Source organism: Schistocerca piceifrons, chromosome 1, assembly GCF_021461385.2.
Source record: "Schistocerca piceifrons isolate TAMUIC-IGC-003096 chromosome 1, iqSchPice1.1, whole genome shotgun sequence".
Taxonomy (NCBI): Eukaryota; Metazoa; Arthropoda; class Insecta; order Orthoptera; family Acrididae; genus Schistocerca; species Schistocerca piceifrons.
This window is the reverse complement of record NC_060138.1, coordinates 288,695,893-288,720,243: the sequence shown is the minus strand read 5'-3', so window position 1 is coordinate 288,720,243 and position 24,351 is coordinate 288,695,893. Positions and strand designations below refer to the sequence as shown.

Below are 24,351 nucleotides of genomic sequence, written 5' to 3'. Positions count from 1 at the left end.
CAAATTACGTTTCGCCATTCGTGCACCCAGGTTCGTCGTTGAGTACACCATAGCAGGCGCTCCTGTCTGTGATGCAGCGTCAATGGTAACCGCAGCCATGGTCTCCGAGCTGATAGTCCATGCTGCTGCAAACGTCGTCGAACTTTTCCTGCAGATGGTTGTTGCCTTACAAACGTCCCCATCTGTTGACTCAGGGATCGAGATGTGGCTGCACGATCCGTTACAGCAATGCGGATAAAATGCCTGTCATCTCGACTGCTAGTGATACGAGGCCGTTGGGATCCAGCACGGCGTTCCGTATTACCCTCCTGAACCCACCGATTCCATATTCTGCTAACAGTCATTGGATCTCGACCAACGCGAGCAGCAATGTCGCGATACGATAAAGCGCAATCGCGATAGGCTACAACCCAACCTTTATCAAAGTCGGAAACGTGATGGTACGCATTTCTCCTCCTTACACGAGGCTTCACAACAACGTTTCACCAGGCAACGCCGATCAACTGCTGTTTCTGTATGAGAAATCGTTGGAAACTTTCCTCATGTCAGCACGTTGTAGGTGTCGCCACCGGCGCCAACCTTGTGTGAATGCTCTGAAAAGCTAATCATTTGCATATCACAGCATCTTCTTCCTGTCTGTTAAATTTCGCGTCTGTAGCACTTCATCTTCGTGGTGCAGCAATTTTAATGGCCAGTAGCATATATGATGCATGCTGGGTGTTCCACGACGAAAGCATCTACACTGAGGTGACAGGTCATGGGATAGCGATATACACACACACAGATGGCTGTAGTATCACGTGCACGAGGTATAAAAGGGCAGGGCATTGGCAGGGCTGCATTTTCACTCAGGTGATCCATTTGAAAAAGTTTCCGACGTGATTATGGCCGCACTACTGTAATTAAGACTGAACGCGGAATGTCAGTTGGACCCAGACGCATGGCACATTCCATTTCGGAAATTCAATATTCCAAAATCCACGGTGTCTACAGTGTGCCGAGAATACTAAATTTTAGACTTTACCTCTCATCACAGAGAACGCAATGCCCGACGGCCTTTATTTAACGACCGAGAGCAGCGACATTTGCCTACACTTGTTAGTGCTAACAGGCAAGCCGCACTGCTTGAAATAAACATAGAAATCAATGTGGGACGTACGGTGAATGATCTATAAGGACTGTGCGGCGAGATTTGGCGTTAATGGGCTATAGCAGCCCCATTCCCATTGCTAACAGCACGGCATCGCCTGCAGAACCTCTTGTGGGCTGTTGAGCACAACAGTTGGACCCTAGGCGACTGGAAAACCGTGACGTGGTCAAATGAGTCCCGATTTCAGTTCATAAGAACTGATGGTTGGGTTAGAGTGTGGAGCATACCCCATGAAGCCATCGACCCAAGTGAAATGATAATTAAATCAATACGTTAAGCTGTCGACAGGCGCTGATATACATCAACGGAGACAGCTGAAAATTTGTGCCCTGACCGGTACTCGAACCCGGGATCTACTGCTTACATGACAGACGCTCTATCCATCTGAACTTCCGAGGGCACAGAGGATAGTGCGACGGCAGGGATTTATCCCTTGCACGCTCCCCGTGAGACCCACATTCCCAACTTAATGTCCACACACTACATTCGTATTGTCCCTGCCCACTACACTCATTACTCGCGGCAGACAATCTTACTGAGTCCTGTAAGAGTTTGGGCAATGTGTGTGCATCCGTCAGGCAAAGAAGGTCAATGTCCGGTTAGGCTTAACTATATATGGAGACGGTATCTGCTGTTTCGGACATGTCCGAAAGAACAGATACCATCTCCAAATATTGACCCAAGTTGTCACAAGGCAGTGTGCAAGCTGGTTGTGGCTCCATCATGGTGTGGGCTGCATTTACATTGAATGGACTGAGTCCTCTCGTCCAACTCAACTGCTCATTGACAGCAAATGCTTATGTTCAGCTAACTGGAGACCATTTGCAGCCATTCAAGGACTTCATCTTCCCAAACAACGAAGAATTTTTGTGGACGACAATTCGCCACTTCACCAGGCCAGCATCGTTCACGACTTGTGAAGAACATTTGGGAGAGTTCGAGCAAATGACTTGGCCACCCAGATCACCCAAGATGAATCCCATCGAAGATTTATGGGAAGTAATAGAAAGATCGGTTCGTGTACAAAATCCTGCACCGGTAACATTCTCACAGTTGTGGGTGGCTATAGAGACGGCCTGGGTCAGTATTTCTGCAGGGGACTTCCAGTGAGTTGTTGAGTCCATGCCACATTTAGATGCTACATTATGCTGGGCAAAAGAAGGTCTAGCTCGATATTAGGAGATGTCCCATGACTTACGTCACCTCAGTGTACTTTTGAGCTACTCACAGACATTAAAGGGATCTGGGCCCAGAAAATTACAAAATTATTTTGGGGCCAATAAGAGACTACCACCTCTAAAATGAAAATTGTAACTATTTTTATTTCCAAATATGGTTACCTGAAATGATCTGTCATCATATATGTTCAGTAATTCCTCAAGTAGTACACTCCCACACTGCCTGAGCAAAAAGGGGAGCACCCTGAAGGCTGAAGGGGGGGGGGGGGGGGGAGGAAGAAACGAAATGAATCTTTCCGGGCTGAGACAGTACATGATGTTATGTTATTTCAATGATTATAAATCAAGGATCAACTGACTTATCAGAATGACGTTGCACCCCCTCTGGCCTGGACCTGTGCACCAATTCGGCTGGCCATTATAGCAGTATCCTCTCAATAAAGCAAGGTCGCTCACAACTGTTGTAAATCGTTCTTGAGATACCGAATAATGGCACTGGATCAGAGATTCAGTTCGAGCTCGTTCCACACAAGTTTAATTCGGGCCGATGTGGGGATCTAGTGGGCCACAGGAATGCACCAGCATCACGCAGACAGACTACACAGATACGTATCATTTCTGGACCAGCAGTATCCTGTTGAGAAATGGCACCATAATACTGCACCACGAGAGGTTCGCACCCACCATTCAAGTAGTGCACTGAAACCACTCACCACTGATTTTCATTTATTTCATCAAAATCAAGTGGTGGGCTGACACACCTCATATATCGTTGTTTTTGATTCTATTCATCAAAATTTGTATCACGTTCTTATCTGTCAATGGATATCTGATGCTGATAATATGGCTAATATCAGTGACTGCGAAGATTGAGCTGCTAACACATGCCATAATTTTCCTCTACTTCTGTAGTTAAATGCACGTTCTCTACTGATTGTGCTGTATTAATCCGCGCCGTCTTGGATGGGTCCTCACAGGAGGAGGAAGCAGGGGTGACTGGCGGCGAGCCGCTGGAGATCCGTAGGCTCAATAGGCAGCTTGTAGGGACTAGGCCGCTTGGGGCAAGGGCAGTGAACCGAACACCGGCCATCAGGTAGGCTTTTGTTGTCCGGCCCGACGCTGGTGGGGAGCGAGTAATCGAGATTGCACCAACTGTAGCCACGCGATTTGCGGTTCTGGGGTCTGTTTAAATAGGCCCAGGATAACGAATCGTGTCCCACACCCAGCCAGTCCACAAAAAATTATTTTGGCAATTCGGTCTCTCTGCTCAAAGAACACTTGGTTGAATGCTGTTTTCTCCGGTAAACTTTCCCTAGAAAAACGGAGGGTAGCAGGCTGATTGGGAGGTATTCATCCATACTTTCTCATTCGAAACTCGGCAGCTTGTTAAACATCTTTTCTTCTCCCGTCGTGGGGTAGTAAGTGCGACAACCAAACACTACTGAAAGCGGAGTAATGACTTTTTTTTCTTTTGCAGTGAGGCAAGCAAGCCCTTCGGGTGTTCTAAAACATATCTCTAAGTGGCAGCTCAGGCTGCTGCCTTTTAGATATTTTGGATATGGGAAGACAGCCCAAAAAAATGGTTCAAATGGCTCTGAGCACTATGGGACTCAACTGCTGTGGTCATAAGTCCTCTAGAACTTAGAACTACTTAAACCTAACTAACCTAAGGACAGCACACAACACCCAGCCATCACGAGGCAGAGAAAATCCCTGACCCCGCCGGGAATCGAACCCGGGAACCCGGGCGTGGGAAGCGAGAACGCTACCGCACGACCACGAGATGTGGGCGAAGACAGCCCATTACGCAACATACAAAGATAACTGAGAAGTAGGACTCTGGTGTTCGGTTTTCTCAGGATTATTGCGCCGAAAGCAGCTCGTTGGATAACTTCCAACATATTTCCTAGATGGGGTGTTGGACAGCTGTTTGAAAAAATTCTCACTGGCCAATGTTTAATGAAGCCATCTGATTCGTGGAATATTCTTTTATGCACGTTTCTGGTGAAACATGGAGCAAATATAGACCTATTTGGACACTCTCGATGAAGATGCTGGAGTAGATACTCGTGGCTTGAAGAAGGGTAAAGGCAGACGTTCTGACTTCGGAGGAGTGGCAGAGGTGACCCTTGTATTTCTGTAGGTCATCTGATCACTAGCGCCTGGCAGGAGAGTCCTCTACATGCAGCACTTAGCGCTCCGACTCATCAACTATGGTGTGATTATCTTGTAGCACGGGGCAACTGAAAGGAAAGCACTTAGGTGTTTTTTGATATGTAGCTTCTAAAGTTGATTAGGTTCCTTGACTGAACATCTGGCCAGGGATTTTGGAGTTCATCCATTACCGAGCAGGCTTTGTCATTTGCATGCACAATCTTGCTAATCTTTCTAGGCTTGGTTTGCGTCTTATAATGAAACACTTGCGGAGAGCCGATATCTGTGACTTGACATGGTTCTGTCAGAGATCTCTCAATCAATACCAGCTGTGACCTCTCATGACTCAATGGTTCTCCACATCATGACATTAGCAATAACCGCGCAGACTCACCCCAACACATTGAAAAATGGAACTTCTCACCAGGTTCCTCCATACTCGCTGACAGCGATCATCCGGGATAGTGCAGAACTACCATGCTCCACTCAACACAATGTGACTCCATTTGCCAGCAATCCATGCTTTCCAATCTGAGAACCGCTCCAGACACAATTAATTGAGTTGGGATGTCAACGGCAGCCTATGGATGGGACGGTAATCCCATAGTCTGTACGCTGCTAACATCTGACAAAAGAAGTGAGTGAGACAGAACGTCGTCAGGAGTCCAGTATTTATTCTCGGGTGGCAGGTGCACATGTGAAGGGTTTATGGAACGCCTGGTGCATAATACAGCAATCCTCCCTTGCGGTGGTCAGAGACAGACAACTGGAATCTTGATGACAAGTACTTCAGCTTTCACATTTCCATGCTGTCCAACATTGGGCCACTCTCATATAGGCTGCCGGCGTAAACACGAAGAACGCTATTGCTATCTAGTAGCCGTTCTACTTGTCACAGGGCATTGCAGCTCTAATCATTTACATACTGATTCATGGCGTGCACGTGTACAAAGTGATTTTTAACATCTTACTCGGTCTTTTGCGTGATTCACCTTCTTTGTCACGTAGTGCATATCTTTGGAATACGCTCCACAGTTGGCTAACCTGGTACTATAGGCAATTGTTCCTGCTTCAGACTGCGGATCTCAAGTATAACGCCATATATTCGTTGATACTTTGTGAATTAGTACAGTGCCAACATGGCACTGTTCACGATACTTCGATCAGAAAGACAAATTCATTGACAGTTAGAAAGATAAAAGGGGTAATGTTAGTGGCTGAAAGTTACCGGCATGTCCAGTACGGCCATGGCAGAAATAGCTGTGCAAATCAGTATGGGAAATGCTGTACATTGGAACTCTTTTCAGACTTTCGCCTACAGCCAGCACTGTAATAGAAGTTTCATGTATTTTCTTACTCTAGTTCGAAATGATAGTCTTATCTTCATATGTGCTGCAGTTTTCTTCTGAAATGACTAAAATTACTCCGGAAGAGTGATGTTTTTCTAAATGTGAAAAACTGCTCCAAGATACAACATTGTCATGTACCTAGGAACAAATATTCTATTCAAATTTAAAAATGTTCCATTCGAGAAAAAGCTTGTCAATACCGTATTTAATGGTCTAACTGTTACATTACTACTCTACTGCATACCAATAAACAGTAAACGAAACCAAGTTAAACAGTATTATCAAAAGTCAATTTACAAGCAAAAAACATTTTGAAATAGAAGCACTGGTAACTAACATAAATTTTCATTTTTGAGACAGGGAAAATTGGTTTGAGTCATTAAATAAACTCAGTTCATATGGCAAAGAGACATTCTGTTTCAAGGTACAAGATTGTGCACAACTAAGGAAGCAAGGCTTAAAAGCCCACACATTATCGCACTAGTTTTAAAGAGATCTTTTCTCACAATAAAACTCTGTAGCTGAAGAATTAACAATATCCTCTAAATGGCTTTCGTAGGCAGGGTGTCCGTAAATGTTTACCCTGATTTCAAATCACAAATATTAATTATATTCGTGATGGTAACGTTTTTTTTTTTTTTTTGGGACTGGTCTACTAGGAAAACCATGAAATTTCTGTACAGCTGTCTCTCATTCAACACTTTCGCCACAAGTCGCGCTGTGTGAGCTATATCGTAAGAACGGCTTCCCCTCAGGAGAAACATCAATGTGTTGTGTGGCTAGCGGAAACCAAATCACCAATTACGGTGCAAAGAGAGTTTGTGTTCCATTATGGAAAGAAACATCTGATGTCAAGTTAATTAGAACATGGGTGGAAACTTTTTTGGGAACGTGGTCGGTTCTCAAACGGCTATATAGATATTTTTACATTGGTATCGTTTAGTACTCTGCCGTTGCTTTTAGCGTGCTTGCGGCCCGTAGTCTGCTCTGTCGGTGCCTCTGGTTACGCGCATGTGCTGTTGAACGTTCTTATTCCACTAGTGGATTGGCCGCAGTTCCTGAGAAAACGTACCGCACTTGACCGGCAAGCTCTTTTAGGTTACGGTATTTTTTCCACGTTTATGATGTCACTTCCTATTCAACAATTTCTGTTTCTAGGGTTAACATCCTACTCCTGTTCCTACGGTTATTGTATTGATGGTTGTGTGAAGTATGACGCCAGTTTTGTGCAGGAAGATAAGGGACTTCTATTATATGCCCTTACGGAGTTTTCGAGGACACACATATTGAAAGATCCGTACTCCTTACTTGCTCATCAATATTGTATCAATGCGGTACATCTTGGTTAAAATAGTTCTAAAAACGATTTTTGCGTCTACTACAGGTCAATAGTTTGTCACGTGACAATGTGTCCGCCCCGATAGCTGACTAGTCGAGGTCAATAGTTTGTCACGTGACAATGTGTCCGCCCCGATAGCTGACTAGTCAGCATGACGGATTGTCGTCCCACGGGCCCGGATTCGATTCCCGGCTGGGTCGGGGGTTTTCTCCGCGCAGGTCGCCGAATGTGGCGTCGAATGTAATAAGACCTGAACCAAGGCGGCCGGACCTGTCCTGCAAGGGGCCTCGCGGCCAATGACGCTAAGCGCTCATTTCCATTTACCTGAAGATGTGACTGCAGTGTTTTGAAACTAGTCGTGATAAATAAATTATTTTGACATAGCACCTGCGGATTTCATCAGTTGAAATGTATTATCACAGCTGTGGTTGTCCCTCATACCAAGTGATTTGATCCATATCTTTTCCTGTCCACCCTTCTGCACAATTTGATGAATGAATCACTCTCTTTTAAGTTCCTTGGGGAAACAGAGAGTTAACTACAGTATGTTTTAGCTTTGACAACATAACAGCACTCATATAGTCGGTTATAGCAGTGGTCTCGGGTCAGGTCATGGGCGCATCATTTCCGCCCAAACACCCGTAAGCTTGGGTTGTCACTAGGTTCAAAATGGTTCAAATGGCTCTGAGCACTATGGGACTTAACATCTGTGGTCATCAGTCCCCTAGAACTTAGAACTACTTAAACCTAACTAACCTAAGGACATCACACACATCCATGCCCGAGGCAGGATTCGAACCTGCGACCGTAGCAGTCGCGCGGTTCCGGACTGCGCGCCTAGAACCGCTAGACCACCGCGGCCGGCGTTGTCACTAGGTAATGGGCTCATTCTGCCCTACATATTACATTAGGACGCGACCGGTAAAAATCGCCAATCGGCAAGAATTCGTGTTCCGAACGCGTAAGCATAAGTGCGTGCTCTGTAGAGTTTACTTTTACATTTTGGTGTCACGTAACGGTTCCAGTTATTTCAACACATACCGAGACATAATCTCGTTCTTTCAGCAGGGTGATTCGATAGTGTGTTTTGCGATTACATTTTAGATTTCTGTTATCTAATTTTACTCGACAGAATGTTTTGCGACTACATTTTAGATCTGTGTCACCTAATTTTACTGTACAGAGTGCAGTTTAGTACGGAAGTCTTTGACCAGTACAAAATGCACCCACGAGTAAGTAGATTCCCGGAATGGATGAACTCTCTATATACACTACTGGCCATTGAAATTGCTACAGCAAGAAGAAATGCAGATGATAAATGGGTATTCATTCGACAAATATATTATACTAGAACTGACATGTGATTACACTTTCACGCAGTTCGGGTGCATAGATCCTGAGAAATCAGTACCCAGAACAACCACTTCTGGCCGTAATAACGGCCTTGATACGCATGGCCATTGAGTCAAACAGAGCTTGGATGGCGTGTACAGGTACAGGTAATCGGGGATCGAGACGTGGCTGCATGATCCGTTACAGCCATGCGGATAAAATGCCTGTCATCTCGACTGCTAGTGATACGAGGCCGTTGGGATCCAGCACGGCGTTCCGTATTACCCTCCTGAGCCCACCGATTCCATATTGTGCTACCAGTCATTGGATCTCGACCAACGCGAGCAGCAATGTCGCGATACGATAAACCGCAATCGCGATAGGCTACAATCCGCCCTTTATCAAAGTCGGAATCGTGATGGTACGCATTTCTCCTTCTTACACGAGGCATCACAACAACGTTTCACCAGGCAATGCCGGTCAACTGCTGTTTGCGTATGAGAAATCGGTTGGAAACTTTCCTCATGTCAGCACGTTGTATGTGTCGCCACCGGCGCCAACCTTGTGTAAATGCTCTGAAAAGCTAATTATTTGCATATCACAGCATCTTCTTCCTGTCAGTTAAATTTCGCGTCTGTAGCACGTCTTCTTCGTGGTGTAGCAATTTTAATGGCCAGTAGTGTACCTAATTAAGTTTTTGCGGATCCCTCAGTGCGTGAGTTCTACTCGCTCTCGGCCAACTTTTTACGTATTAACCAGTCCCCCTCTCTATGGAATCGGTTTGTTACAAATTTATACGCGTATTTGTTCACGAAGTTTTCCGAGATCATCTCCAATTTTCGTCATTTTTACGGTTACGTACCTCAGTTCGTAAAAAAGGAAGCCTTATACGGTCGATTTGTTGTCTATCCGTATGTGTGACTCTTGAGAACCCTTTTTCTCAGGACCGGGTGGACGTGTCAAGTTTAAATTTGTCGAATACTAAGGTCCACGGCGGTGTAAGAAGTTTAAGGTCCTAAGTCAGTGCAGTCAAGAAATACGGCCATTTTGATACTTGCAAACATACTAATCGATACCTATATAGCGTGCTTCCCGTTGACCTAGAATCATTACACTTGTCAAAGAGCAAGATTTCAAAGAACAAGTACAGGAAACAATATGAAAATTGTTAATACAATATGTGATCAAAAGTATCCAGATACCTGGCTGATAACTGTTCACAAGTTCGTGGCGCCCTACATCGGTAATGATGGAATTCAATATGGTGTTGGCCCACCCTTAGCCTTGGATGACAGCTTCCACTCTCGCAGGCATACGTTCAGTCAGGTGCTGGAAGGTTTCTTGGAGCATGGTAGCCCATTCTTCAGGAAGTGCTGCACTGAGAAGAGGTATCGATGTCGGTCGGTGAGGCCTGGCACGAAGTCGGCGTTCCAAAACGTCCCAAAGGTGTTCCATAGGATTCAGATCATGATACTGTGCAGGCCAGTCCATTACAGGGATGTTATTGCCGTGTAACCACTCCGCCACTGACTGTGCGTTATGAACGAGTGCTCGATCGTGTTGAAAAATGCAATCGCCATCCCCGAATTGTTCTTCAACAGGGGGAAGCGAGAAGGTGCTTAAACATCAATGTAGGCCTGTGCTGTGATAGTGCCATGCAAAACAACAAGGGGTGCAAGCTCCCTCTATGAAAAACACGACCACACCATTACATCAGCGCTTCTAATTTTACCGTTTGCACTACACAGGCTGGCGGATGGCGTTCACCGGACATCCGCCATACCGACACCCTGCCATCCGATCGCCACATTGTGTACCGTGATTCGTCACTCCATACAACGTTTCTCCACTGTTCAGTCATCCAATGTTTACGCTCCTAACACCAATCGAGGCGTCGTTTGGCATTTACAGCGTGATGTGTGGCTCATGAGCAGCCGCTCGACCATGAAATACAAGCTATCTCACCTCCCGCCTATCTGTCACAGTACTTGCAGTGAATCCTGATCCAGTTTGGAATTTCTGTGTGATGGTCTGGATAGATGTTTGCCTATTACACATTACGACCCTCGCCAACTGTTGGCGGTGTCTGTCAGTCAACAGACGAGGTCTTCCTGTATGGTTTTGTGCTGTACGTGTCCCTTCACGTTTCCACTTCACTATCACATCAGAAGCAGTGCACCTAGGGATGTTTAGGAGTGTGAAAATCTCGCGTACAGACACATGACACAAGTGACACCCAATCATCTGACCACGATCGAAGTCCTTGAGTTCCACGGAGCGCACCATTCTGCTCTCTCACGACGTCTAATGACTACTGAGTATGCTGATATAGAGTACCTGGCAGTAGGTGGCAGCACAATGCACCTCATATGAAAAACGTATGTTTCTGTGGGTGACCGGATACTTTTATCACATAGTGTATGTAATTAAATATCAAGAGAAAAATATTTTTGTCATTTTTTATTCGTATGTCTGTCTGTCGGTCCTTTCAGGCCGCTTTTCTCAGTAACGGCTAGTCGTATGAAATTCAAATTTATGTCACAACAAACTTCTACGTCCCCCTGGCGGAATGTAACAGTTTATCTTCTAAGTCAATGCATCCAAAAGATATGGCCATTTACGTCACACATTTTGATACTCGCAAACTTACTCATCAATTCAACCGGGTGATCAAAAAGTCAGTATGAATTTGAAGACTGAATAAATCACGGAATAATGTAGATAGAGAGGTACAAATTGACACACATGGTTGGAATGATATGGGATTTTATTAGAACCACAAAATACAAAAGTTCAAAAAATGTCCGACAGATGGCGCTTCATCTGATTAGAATAGCAATAATTAGCATAACAAAGAAAGACAAAGCAAAGATCATGTTCTTTACAGGAAATGCTCAATATGTCCACCATCATTCCTCAACAATAGCTGTAGTCGAGGAATAATGTTGTGAACAGCACTGTAAAGCATGTCTGGAGTTATGGTGAGGCATTGGCGTCGGATGTTGTCTTTCAGCATCCCTAGAGATGTCGGTCGATCACGATACACTTGCAACTTCAGGTAATTCCAAAGCCAATAATCGCACGGACTGAGGTCTGGGGACCTGGGAGGCCAAGCATGACGAAAGTGGTGGCTGAGCACACGATCATCACCAAACGACGCGCGCAAGAGATCTTTCACGCGTCTAGCAATATGGGGTGGAGCATTGCATTTTTTTTTTTTTTTGTTTTGTTCTAGTAAAACCCCATGTCTTTCCAAGCATGTGTGTCAATTTTTACCTCTCTATCTACATTATTCAGTGGTTTATTAAGTTTTCAAATTTATACTGACTTTTTGATCACCTGGTACAGTTATGAAACTTGGGAAGAAAAGAAAATTTAGCACAAGTAAAAGGAAAAATCCGAAAATTGTTAAATTGTAATTATATCACATAAAAGATCGTTTTGCCGTTAAAACTGGCACTGCATTCAACTTCCGTCAAAAATATAATAGAAAAATATTATTGCAAGAAAACATAAAATTAAGTTCTTGTCATGTTTTAGTACGTTAATAAAACATGTTTTATTAAAGCTTCTCTCTCTACTGTATTGACCAACGTCCATGTTCGCTTCTTTTTGAGCGTCCATGCTAGTCTCAGGAATTACTGTGGGGAGTTTTATATGGTCTTGGAATTCCCGTGACCGATGTCTTGCCAATATCGATATCGATAACCGCAAAAAATCGTCGAGATTCTCGATTCCCGGGATGGATGAACTCTCTGCATGCATAATTAAGTTTTCCACCTCCCTGAGTTCGCGATGCCTATATTTTTCACATTAAGCAGTATTTTAGACTTCGGTTCTTTGTTTGTGTGTCTGTGATGTGGCATTATGGTCCGACTGAATTCATCCCGACAATGAGCTGATTAGTGTAAAGACTAAAGGCTACAGCCTTCAGTGAACTAATTTTGTCATTTAAAGACCATTCTCTTTTGCTCGCTTCACATGTGTTGCAGTGTTGGACATACTCTTGGTGGGCATTTCACGCCAAGTATTCCTGTTGTGTTGGCAGAAGAGCCAACACCGTGTTACTAGAGGAGGCCGAAATGCACGCGTTTTAGCTCACGCAGGCGGGCGTGAGGAGGGAAGAACTATACTGACGTTAGGTCTGGAACATGACAAGCAATTAGAATTCATAAAGTGGACATAATTAGTTTGATACTTAACTTTAATCCATTAATGATGAACGTCGCTCTTGATGGTACATGATTCACAATATTACCTGTTCAGAAGACATATAGTAACTGAGTATAGCGCCTTACTAGGTCGTAGCAAATGACGTAGCTGAAGGCTATGCTAAACTGTCGTCTCTGCAAATGAGAGCGTATGTAGGCAGTGAATCATCGCTAGAAAAGTCGGTTGTGCAACTGGGGCGAGTGCTAGGGAGTCTCTTTAGACCTGCCGTGTGGCGGCGCTCGGTCTGCAATCACTAATAGTGGCGACACGCGGGTCCGACGTATACTAACGGACCGCGGCCGATTTAAAGCCTACCACATAGCAAGTGTGGTGCCTGGCGGTGACACCACAATTCCTTACCAAATATATCCATCACGTAGCGGTGTATCCCTTCATGTAATCTGTGAAATTGTGTGTAGAACGACTAGCAATAGGCATTAATAATATTTTTCATTTGTTATTTATAGACTTGAATCCACTTTTGGTACCAAGATACTGCGTCTGTAATCTACCTGTGTTTTCCCTGCTTGTATTCCGGTGGTCTTAATTGTAGTTGTGACATGTGCGAGTAATTCATATTGTCTCGAACCATGTTTTCCATAGTTCTCAGAGACCATTCGCTTTGTTTTGTTGTCTGTGTTAAGGGATTCTTTTGCTATATGAACGCCATGAGAGGCTGTTAATAGAACATTACTGTCTTTTGTGAACTGTATGTTAGAAGCTATACGTTCCCTCCTTGTGAATAGCCATGGCACTCTTACGTTTTTAATCGTAAATAAACTGCCGTTCTCCATTTTTTCTTGATACTCGACACAATTCCAAAGTCGATACAGCTTCGTAGACTCAATGGGTTCCAACGACATATTTTGAACATTGTTTTAGCTAGGGAATGTAACTAAAAATGGTTCAAATGGCTCTGAGCACTATGGGACTTAACATCTTAGGTCATCAGTCCCCTAGAACTTAGAACTACTTAAACCTACCTAACCTAAGGACATCATACACATCCATGCCCGAGGCAGGATTCGAATCTGCGACCGTAGCAGTCCCGCGGTTCCGGACTGCAGCGCCTAGAACCGCACGGCCACCGCGGCCGGCTGGGAATGTAACTGATCTGTAATAATGAACCCCACGACAGTCCTTGTGTTGCCACTTTGCTTGTGCCATAACATATCCGAATTATCCCTTGTACTTATTAATCAGTATTAATGGTTTTATTGGGTCTACGTAAACTCATAAAGTCAGACTGTGCACACAAGTCCAGTAGTTAATGAACGTAACGATAGAAGAGGAGTCTAACCGTTTTCTGGCCGAGGCACCCTTGCCTAAGATGTATTCTTTTTTTATTTCCATAGCATATCTGCATTAAATACCCCCCTCCCCCCACCCCCTTTATCTCGCTTCTCTCCCTAACTTTGTTTTCATTTCCATGGACAGTTTTTTTATTAAAACCCCCCATTCTACTCTTGTTTTTGCGATTACTCTCCAGGGCACCTCAGCCAGAAGTGTTAGCAGTTGCGCCGGATGTGACGTCTTAAGGGGGGGGGGGGGGGGGGTAGGACGTCAAACGGGCCGTTTTGGAACAAGAGAGATATCACAGGAAATTTTAATTTCCACTGTCTATTCTTTTACGAATAAATTCATAAAACTTTGTCAGCATGACCAGGAAGGATTCAGAATTCACAATCATAGCAGTGGAAGTTCAAAAACATAACAAAATAATTTTTTTTTATATGTCAAAGTTCATCATTTTTTAACTTCTATTGGCTGCACTTGTTGCTATAGGTACACGTTTCTTCATAAGTAAGAGAGATTCTTCGATGAATTTTGCAGAGCATACAAACCTTACTTACAGGTGTATGAAACTCTAGAAATTATTTAATTTTTGAAAAAATGAATGTGCTGTTATATTTTAAAATTCATGTTTAGAAAAAACTCAAATTTTATAGTTAATTATCTCAATTTTTATCACAGTTTTTAATAGATTTGGAACATTCTAGAGTTTCATACACCTGTAAGTATGGTTCGTATGCTGTGCAAAATTCATCGAAGAATCTCTCTTACTTGTGAAGAAAGGTGTACCTACAGCAACAAATTCAGCCAATGGTAAGTGAAAAAAGGTGAAATACAAATATCAAAATAATAAATTATTTTCTTATATTTTTGAACTTCCACCAGTACAAGTGTAAATCCTGAACCCTTTGTGTTCATGCTGACAAAGTTTTATGAATTTATTTTTAAAAGAATAGACATTGGAAATTAAAATGTCCTGTGGTGTCTCTCCTGCTCCAAGTCGTCCCGTTTGACGTCCTACCCCCCCCTTAATTGCTTACCATTCCAGCGGCGGTGTGCGCATGCGCGTGACCGCTCTGAGGGCTCCCTCCCCGTACTTACCTGCCAGCGGGGCCGCATGTGCGCTCGAGATATGACGTTCTGCCGCGTCGCGGACTTCTGCAGCTGTCGCACCAGCTCGTCGCTGCTGCAGTACGGCAACTGCGGACACAACGTGCCATTTGTTCAGCGTCTGCATCCGCGCTACCATCAGAAACTTAAGCAAAATGAAGAAATAGAAACACATTTCCGAAACAGGGTGCCGTATCGGATACAGTACAAGGTACAACTTACACAAGATATTTTGCGTACAACGCCGTCCAAAACATGTAACTAGAAAACTTCTTAAGTTGAAACAAAGGTTTCAAAAAGCAAACAAAAATAAATTTTTTTCTAAGACAGCAGTAATGTTAGTAAGTTACGTGGCTACGTCGACCTGTCCTTTGCCTTTACAGCAAAGTGGATTACGGGTGGTGGTGCAAAGTTTCTGATCATGGTGATCCGTCCATCGGATGGGGACATTAAGCTCGGTCGGCCCCTTGGTACTATTCGCGAGTAGTAGGCTTTGTGCCGGCTCCGGGTTTCTTCTCATCACCATCATCATCACCACCATCATGGTCATCATCATCATCATCATCATCATTCGACACAAACGTGACACCACATTACGCACGCAAAAGGGCTTGCGCACACACACACACACACACACACACACACATACACATTACTGTCATCGACACGTATCCAGAATGAGATTTTAGCTTTGCAGCGGGGTGTGCCCTGATGTAAAACTTCCTGGCAGAGTAAAACTGTGTGACCGACCGAGACTCGAGTCTCGGTACGGTACACAGTTTTACTCTGCCGGGAACTTCCATCTACAAGTATTAGTTAATTTAACATACAATTCTTAGCCTTCGAGAAGGAAAAGTACGTGTGGGCGCGAAGGACAGGAAAACCTTTCCAATCAGGCGGCTGAAACTGTCCTTCGGATTCTCCAAGTAAATCATAACATACGGCTTCGCTTTTTACCTCTAGCTGCTACGGAGAGAATGATGGAAGGCAGTAGGTTAAGTAATTTTTGTTGAAAATTTTACTATGACCAATCAACAGCTGCCTCACTATTTTTAACTTGCACACAAATTTTTCCAGTTTATTCAGATTAATCTTGCGGGAAAAGATATGCTTAAAAAAATGAAGTGTTTACATCTACTGCTGTTTTCCAAACACATATGGTCATAGCAACGCATGAGTTTCCCATGAATTTCGAATAGTACAATTAGAAATCAATTTTTTTTATTTAATATAGATCAAAACTACTGAGACATGTAATTTATTAAAAAATCAATTTTCACTAACGAAAGTAGTTTAGAGGGTGTTTGGCAGATATTGTGCCTAGCTCTTTTACGTCTGTGCTTCCACTTTCGTCTGCATTTTACAAGTATGTAGGATTTTATATGAACTCTCATTCAGAAACAGAAGCTACCTAGTGGTTTTCAAAATACTTCTTAATATTTCTTTTTTTACAGCTAGTAATCTAGTAAATTGTTGTTGGTTTGGGTCTCATAATGCCGAATGCTGGTTACTTTTCAAAAATGTACCAATCCGGCTTTTCCTTGTCAAGCGTTCTTTATCAGAAAGCCCGTGAGGAATGTTATTTCGTTTTGCGAATTCAAAGACACTTCGTGTACAGAGTATCCGTATAATTTGTCGCCTAACTGTTTTATCCCGTTGTTTTACAGCCACTTTTATTTACCAGTGAAAGTGTATTCCGCTCTAAGTGGAGCTTTTTCTTTTTCTTTAATTTTATCTGAACTTCAAGGGTACTGAACGGTATTTTCAACGTTGTGCTAGCAACACTTATTGAATTTACTACTTCTATAAATTTTTAAGCCTGTTTTGTTGTTTAATCTTTCTAACTTCCCCTCTAACCGCCTGCGTTTTCAAAACCTTCAGTTGTTACAGACGCTCTATTATAGTTTCATCATGAACAGAGCACATTTTCACAATTTTAGCATAAGGGCGATTGGCGTTACCCTTCTTCTATTCCCTCCTCGCGATTTACTATGGCTACCCGTTTGCCACTGATTGAGAAAAATGTCCTTACTATTCACTGAAATATAGAACCTCTAATTAAAATATCGTAGGTTGTGTTGTCAACCAATAATCGTTTCTGGCTTTCAGAAGTGACATTGTTCTTACAACTTACTTCTGACTAGGGCTGTTGATCACGAATGGATATATCGATATATTTTTCAATAAACATCGATATTTATGAGGACGTATTGTTTTCACTGACATATAGATGTATCGATATAAAAACATAAATGTCGAATGCCGATATTTATATTTTGTATTACATTTTTTGCAGTTTTCGGTAAATATTTGAAGTCGTTCTTTTGAAATAATAGTAGAGTGTAATTTTACTTTCACTGTGCGAAGGAGTCTTACTACTTTTTGAGATTTCATCACGTCCGGTCTTTCTCTTTGACTGTGTGAAGCTATTAAAGTGGCAAAAAATAGTACGATTCCATTGATCGGTGGCAGAGTGAATGGAATAACAAGATTTCTAATGTACACACCAGTTACGCTAAAAAACAACTTATAACGCAACTTATGTGCTGTTTCTTCACATTGCCATTCTTCAAAAGCAGTTGCTGAAACATAAAAAAAATGTCGTGTGACCAGAGCCTCCCGTCGGATAGACCGCTCGTCGGGTGCAAGTCTTTCAAGGTGACGCCACATCGGCGACTTGCGCGTCGATGGGGATGAAATGATGATGATTAGGACAACACAACACCCAATCCCTAAGCGTAGAAAATCTCCGACCCAGCCGGTAATCGAACGCGGGCCCTTGGGATTGACGTTCTGTCGCGCTGACCACTCACCTACCGGGGACGGACTGCTGAAACATGAACAAAAACCTAAAGAAGAAGATATGTATTTGCTATGGGCGGAGACGTGTGAGGAGAAATGCTGACGTAATCGGCGCCCGGCGATACAAACAGAAACTGCAACGTATAACTTCACAACGCAATTTTGACACTACAACTGCTAGGTTGCGGGCATTGGCCGAAATGAAAAAAGTAGGGTCGACATGAAATGCTCCAAGCGAATCTGATATGTGACGAAACCGAACGACGGACCCATCGCATACCTTTTATTGTGCCACTTACCTGCAGTTCCCATTGTTAGCATCGTTATCCTTTCGATACTTGCACTGGGTGGCGGGGTGTGGGGTTGGGGGTGGGGGGGGGGGGGGTGTGGAGATAGGCATACTGTTAGCTTCTTGATGTATAGAATATGTAATAATAAATCAAAACTTAAATATGCAGCTCTAAAATCGGAAGTACATCTACAATGTGCAGCCGATATATTTATAGGCAGGTACGTCGATATTTTTTCCTTCGATTTTTCGAAATGTTGAGACTTTCTCGATACATCGAAAGCCGATAATAGTATATTTTAAACATCGATATATCGGATTTTTAAAAAATCAACAGCCCTACTTCTGATGTAAGATAAGTGAAACTGCACATGATATCAAAATAACATGAACCAATTTCAATGAATGGTGGCTCATTTGGATGATCTTTCTTACTTAATGTTATGTAGTTTTCCCTTCTTTTTTCTGTATGTTCATCTTTATAGCATCTCTTTCAAGACTTTTTTCATTGCTTTTGGCGTTCTTGCCATTATTCGTTTTTTTGGAAATTTGTGGTAAGGTCGTATGGGACCGAACTGCTGAGGCCATCGGTCCCTAAGCCTACATACTACTTAATCAAACCTAAACTAACTTACGCTATGAACAACACACACACCCATGCCCGAGGGAGGCTCAAATAGCTCTGAGCATTATGGGACTTAACGTCTGTGGTCATCAGACCCCTAGAACTTAGAACTACTTAAACCTAACTAACTTAAGGACATCACACACAGCTATGCCCGAGGCAGAATTCGAACCTGCGACCGCAGTGGTCGCGCGGTTCCAGACTGTAGCGCCAGAGGGAGGACCCGAACTTCCGACGGGGCAGCCGCGCGGGCCGCGACAAGGCGCCACAGACCGCCCGGCTGCCCCGCGCGGCGCCATTATATCAATATCATCTGCATGTGCCAGCACCAGCACTAATTTGTGCAGTATAGTTCCTCTTGTATTGATACTCACGTCTCTTAAAATGTTTTCCGAGGCTATATTAAACAGAAGGCAGGATAATGCATCTTTCTATCGTAATCTACTGTTTGTGGTCACAGCAACTAGTAACATATCCTGTAATTTAACTCGACTCCGGTCAGTTTCCATGGAAGGTTTACTAAGGCAATGAATTTATTAGAAGTCTCTAACTATTCCAATGCTACGTATTGCTCCCTTCTGCCCTCCAACAAGTGCTATCATAGCCTCAGAACACATCTGAAGTCTACGTCGTTTTTCAGGAAAGTTAAAGTTTTGATGTGTAAAGTTTCAGTAACGCTGGGGCTAATACATGGTGCTGAAACTTGGACATTAACAAAATTTTAAGAAATTAAACTGAACATATTTGAAAGAAAGATCTTTAGACAAGTTCTTGGACCAGTGGAACGAAATGGTGTCTGGAGGAGATTCAACTATGAATTATATAATCTTTATAATTACCCAGACATTGTCAGCTACATTAAGTAAACAAAAATTGAAATAATCTTCTGCAAAAGGCCAAGGTTCCCGAAGGCCTGTCACGCCAATGATGGTGATGATGGTGATGATGATGATGATAATTACAAATATACTACACTCTATCTCAGTAAGAACGCTCACAGTACACGATGACCGTATGAAAAAGGCAGCAAATACAAATATTTACAGTGGCGTAAAAATCACAATAAACTGAGCATAGGAGTACAAAACAAACTGGAAGATATTACATAGTAAAATTAATTCCGTTATTAGTGCCACTCACTCTGTTAGTTTATGTAATTAATGAAAATAAGAGTCAACCGATAAAAGCGAAAGGAAAACAACTGCCTACAGCAGCTACCTCCACCCACTCTCCCCTATGACGGACAGCAGCCTGACAAGCTCTTTACAAAGCGCTTCAAGAGCGCATCTAGTAGACAATCCCATACCTGAAAAACGAGTTGTACGGAGGTACGAAACGCTCCTTGAATGAAGGTTCATGAGTTATCTCCCTATAGCAACCCTGGTATTATCTCTAGGACTGAGATGTGGGCACATCAGTAAGGGGACAAAGACAGACTTTGCGGGTTGCGTATACATTCATGGGCAAACCTGTTTATCTCTTTTGATTGACAGGTCCTTAACCTATTGTTGTGCTAAGAGGAGTATGACCCACTGCGGATAATCCATCCTTTCGATTGACGGGTCCTTAATCTATTGTTAACTCTTTTCCCGAGAAATACACCTTCATCCCCCAACCCCTCTTCCTCCCCCTCGTCCTCCTCCTCCATCAAACTGGGAACTCCCCTCGCTGATACAAGCACACTTTTGATATCAATTTGATTGACTAATTAAATCGATCAATTAATTAACCCCCTCTACGTCTAAGACTACGTGATATCCTGCTATTAACAATAAAGTGCCTGGCAGAGGGTTCAATGAACCACCTTCGTGCTGTCTCTCTACCGTTCCACTCTCGAACGGCGCACGGGAAAAACTAGCACTTAAATTTTTCTGTACGAGCCTTGATTTCTCTTATTTGATAGTGATGAACATTTCTACCAATGTAGGTGGGTGCCAACAGAATGTTTTCGCAATCGGAGAAGAAAACTGGTGACTAAAATTTCATTAGAAGATTCCATCGCAACGAAAAACGCCATTGTTTTAATGATTGACACTCCAATTCACGTATCATGTCTGTGGCACCATCTCCCCTATTTCGCGATAGTACAAAACGGGTTGCCATTCTTTGAACTTTTTCGATGCCATTCGTCAGTCCCACCTGATTCAGATACCGCACTGCACAGCAATACTCCAGAATAGGGCGGACAAGCGTGGTGTAGGCAGTCTCTTTAGTAGACCTGTTGCACCTTCTAAGTGTTCTGCCAATGAACCGCAGTCTCTGGTTTGCTCTACCCACAACATCTATGTGATCAATCCAATTTAGGTTATTTGTAATTGTAATCCCTAAGTATTCAGTTGAATTTACACCCTTCAGGTTTGTGTGACTTATCGCGTAATCAAAATTTAGCGGATTTCTTTTAGTACTCATGTGAATAACTTTTTTCTTTATTCAGGGTCAACTGCCAGTTTTCGCACGATACAGATATCTTATCTAAATCATTTTGCACTTTGTTTTGGTCATCTGATGACTTTACAAGAAGGTAAATGATAGCATTTTCTGCAAACAATCTAAGACGGCTACTCAGATTGTCTCCTACATCGTTAATATAGATGAGGAACAACAGAGGGCCTATAACACTTCCTTTGGGAACGCCGGATATTACTTCCGTTTTACACGATGATTTTGCGTCAGTTGCTACGAACAATGACCTTGCTGACAGGAAATCACGAATCCAGTCACACAACCGCGCCGATATTCCATAGCCACGCAGTTTGGTTAGAAGACACTTGTGAGGAATGGCGTCGAAAGCCTTCAAGAAATCTAAAAATATGGAATCAGTTTGACATCCCTTGTCGACAGCACTCATTACTCATGAGTATAAAGAGCTAGTTGTGTTTTAAAAGAACGATATTTTCTGAATCCGTGCTGACTATGTGACAATAAATTGTTTTCTTCGAGGCACTTCATAATGTTCGAACACAGTATATATTCCAAAACCCTACTGCAAATCGACGTTAGAGATATGGTCCTGTAATTCAGTGGATTACTCTTACTTCCCTTTTTGGGTATTGGTGTGACCTGAGCAATTTTCCAGTCTTTAGGTGCGGATCTTGCTAAATATGGAACTATTGTATCAGCATACTCTGAAAGGAACCTGACTGGTATACAATCTGAACCGGAGGCCTTGACTTTATTAAGTGATTTAAGCTGTTTTGCTACGCCGAGGATATCTACTTCTATGTTTCTCATCTTGGCAGTTGTTCTTGATTGGAAATCAGAAATATTTACTTCGTCTTCTTCGCTGAAGGAGTTTCGGAAAACCGTGTTTAATAACTCTGCTTCAGTGGTACTGCCATCAGTGACTTCACCGTTGTTATCGCGCAGTGAAGGTATTGATTGCGTCTTGCCACTGGTGTGCTTTATGTATGACCAGAATCTCTTTAGGTTTTCTGCCAGATTCCGAGACAGAGTTTCGTTGTGAAATTATTAAAAGCATCTCGCGTTGAAGTACGCGCTTTATTTCGAACTTCTGCAAAACTTTGCCAATCTAGGGGATTTTGAATTCTTTTCAATTTGGCGAGCTTTATTCATTGCTTCTGCAACAGCTATATGACCCGTTTTTTGTACCATGGGGATCAGTACCATAACTTATTAATTTTGTGGTATATATCTCTCCATTGCCGTCTATACTATCCCTGTGATATCTCTCAATTGCTGTTGATACTATCTCTTCGAAAACATTCCGCAACTTTTCTACGCTTACATGATCAGATCGGAAGGAGTGGAGACTGTCTCTTAAAAAGGGCTTAAGAGCATTTTTATCAGCTTGTTAAAATATATATACTTTGAATTTCTTTTTGATGGTTGTAGGTGTTATGGTATTCAGCCTAGCAGCAACTGCCTTGTGGTCGCTAATCCCTGTATTCGTCACGATGCTCCCCATTTATCCAGGATTATTTGTCGCTAACCGGTCAATTATGCTCTAGCAAATATTTACGCCTCGAGTGGGTTCATGAACTAATTGTTCAAAATAATTTCCTGAGAAAGCATTCAGTACGATATCGGATGACGTTTTAAGTCTGCCACCGGCTTTAAACGCATAGTTTTTCCAGCATATCGAGGGCAGATTGAAGTCTCCAATTTACAGGAGACAAATATGTCGCTTAAAACACTCATCTGCACCTAACGGTGATTCTTCTTCGTAATAAAACATATTTTCAACGTTTGAGTATCACAAGCAAACTTTTATATAAAATCAAGTAATAAAATTCCTTCCATAAATAGACCGTCGCACTAAATATATTGAGATCTTGTATGCATCGACGTTTCGGAGAACACACACTCCTCTCCTCCTCCCCTCCCCCCCAACGTTTCCCCTAAACATATCTGCTGAAAAAAAGAATCCTACCGACCACACAAGCTAGCGATCGCGAGGCGTGCGCCGTCCGTCGACTACAGCGTGCCTCGTCCACACCGGCCAGGAGAGAGACCCACAACCATGCAGGCCATGCCTGCCTGTACCAAACGCTTGCGTGTTCGCAATAATCAAAAGGACGCATTAAAGCATTAGCGGATCAATAGGTTAAGGTTAAGGACATGTCAATCTAAAGACAATAGGTTTTCCCCTGAATGTGTACTTGCCTCTGATGTAGGCAACCTGCAATGTGTATGATGCTGTCTATGTCTCCATACGCCCATCGCTTTTCAGTTAGTCGTGCAGCACGCTTTAGGTACACAACGACCATTGGTTGACTTCCGTGGCGCATTATAGTTACATGTCTTAATTACACATGAACAATGTAGGTACCTGTGACCTGGCTTGAATTTCCCATCATGTCATGTGAACTTTAATTTGTTTGGATACTCCGAAATGTATCATGTGCTGTAAGATCCGCTTTCTAAGAGCTTCAGTCATGAAAGTCCTTCGTTTGGGTTCTTCACATGTCTTTTGCTCAGTTTTAGCTAGTGGAGACTTTCCATTACAGGTGAGGTATCAAAAGTTGGTGCTGCTTTGGGGGTTGATTTTTAGACAGGAGAATGTTGGTGCTATGTTGGAAGTCGACTCCAGCTCATTCCCATTTTCCAACGCCGTGTATTCTCAGTGATTGAATGAAGTGAAGCTCATTTTAATCTCTCCTATGTGAAGCGCAGTGGTACAACTAGCGTTACAAGAGCTTTGATCTGCACAGTGAATGATGTGTAGAGGTGATTCATCCTGGCAGCAACTCAAATCTGACACTCCCAGAGGTAGTATACCTTCCTCATAAACATCTATATTTTTATCGATTTCAGAACCTACTACATTATCTCATCAAAAATATCTGGACACCAATTAGTCGAGACTATGACGTCTTGAACTCTGGTGGGACACTTTCAATGAGGTATCTGAATGTCTGTGGAAGAATGGCAACTCATTCTTTGTCTAGGGCTGAAATCAGAGAAGGTAGTGATCGTGGACGCTGGGACCTGAAACGAAGTGGACGTTCTAACTCATCCCAAAGCTGTTCCTTTGGGTACACGTCTGCACTCTGGACAG

At 43.0% G+C, this 24,351-nt stretch overlaps 1 protein-coding gene across 1 annotated transcript in view; it reads right to left on the bottom strand.

The window, feature by feature from the left end:
• Positions 1 to 24,351, bottom strand: part of LOC124712919 — a 60,830-nt gene that overhangs the window by 2,072 nt on the left and 34,407 nt on the right. Inside the window, exon 4 of the mRNA XM_047242912.1 lies at positions 15,109 to 15,207. Within this exon, the coding sequence (XP_047098868.1) occupies positions 15,109 to 15,207 (99 nt within the window). The remainder of the gene's footprint in view (positions 1 to 15,108; positions 15,208 to 24,351) is intronic.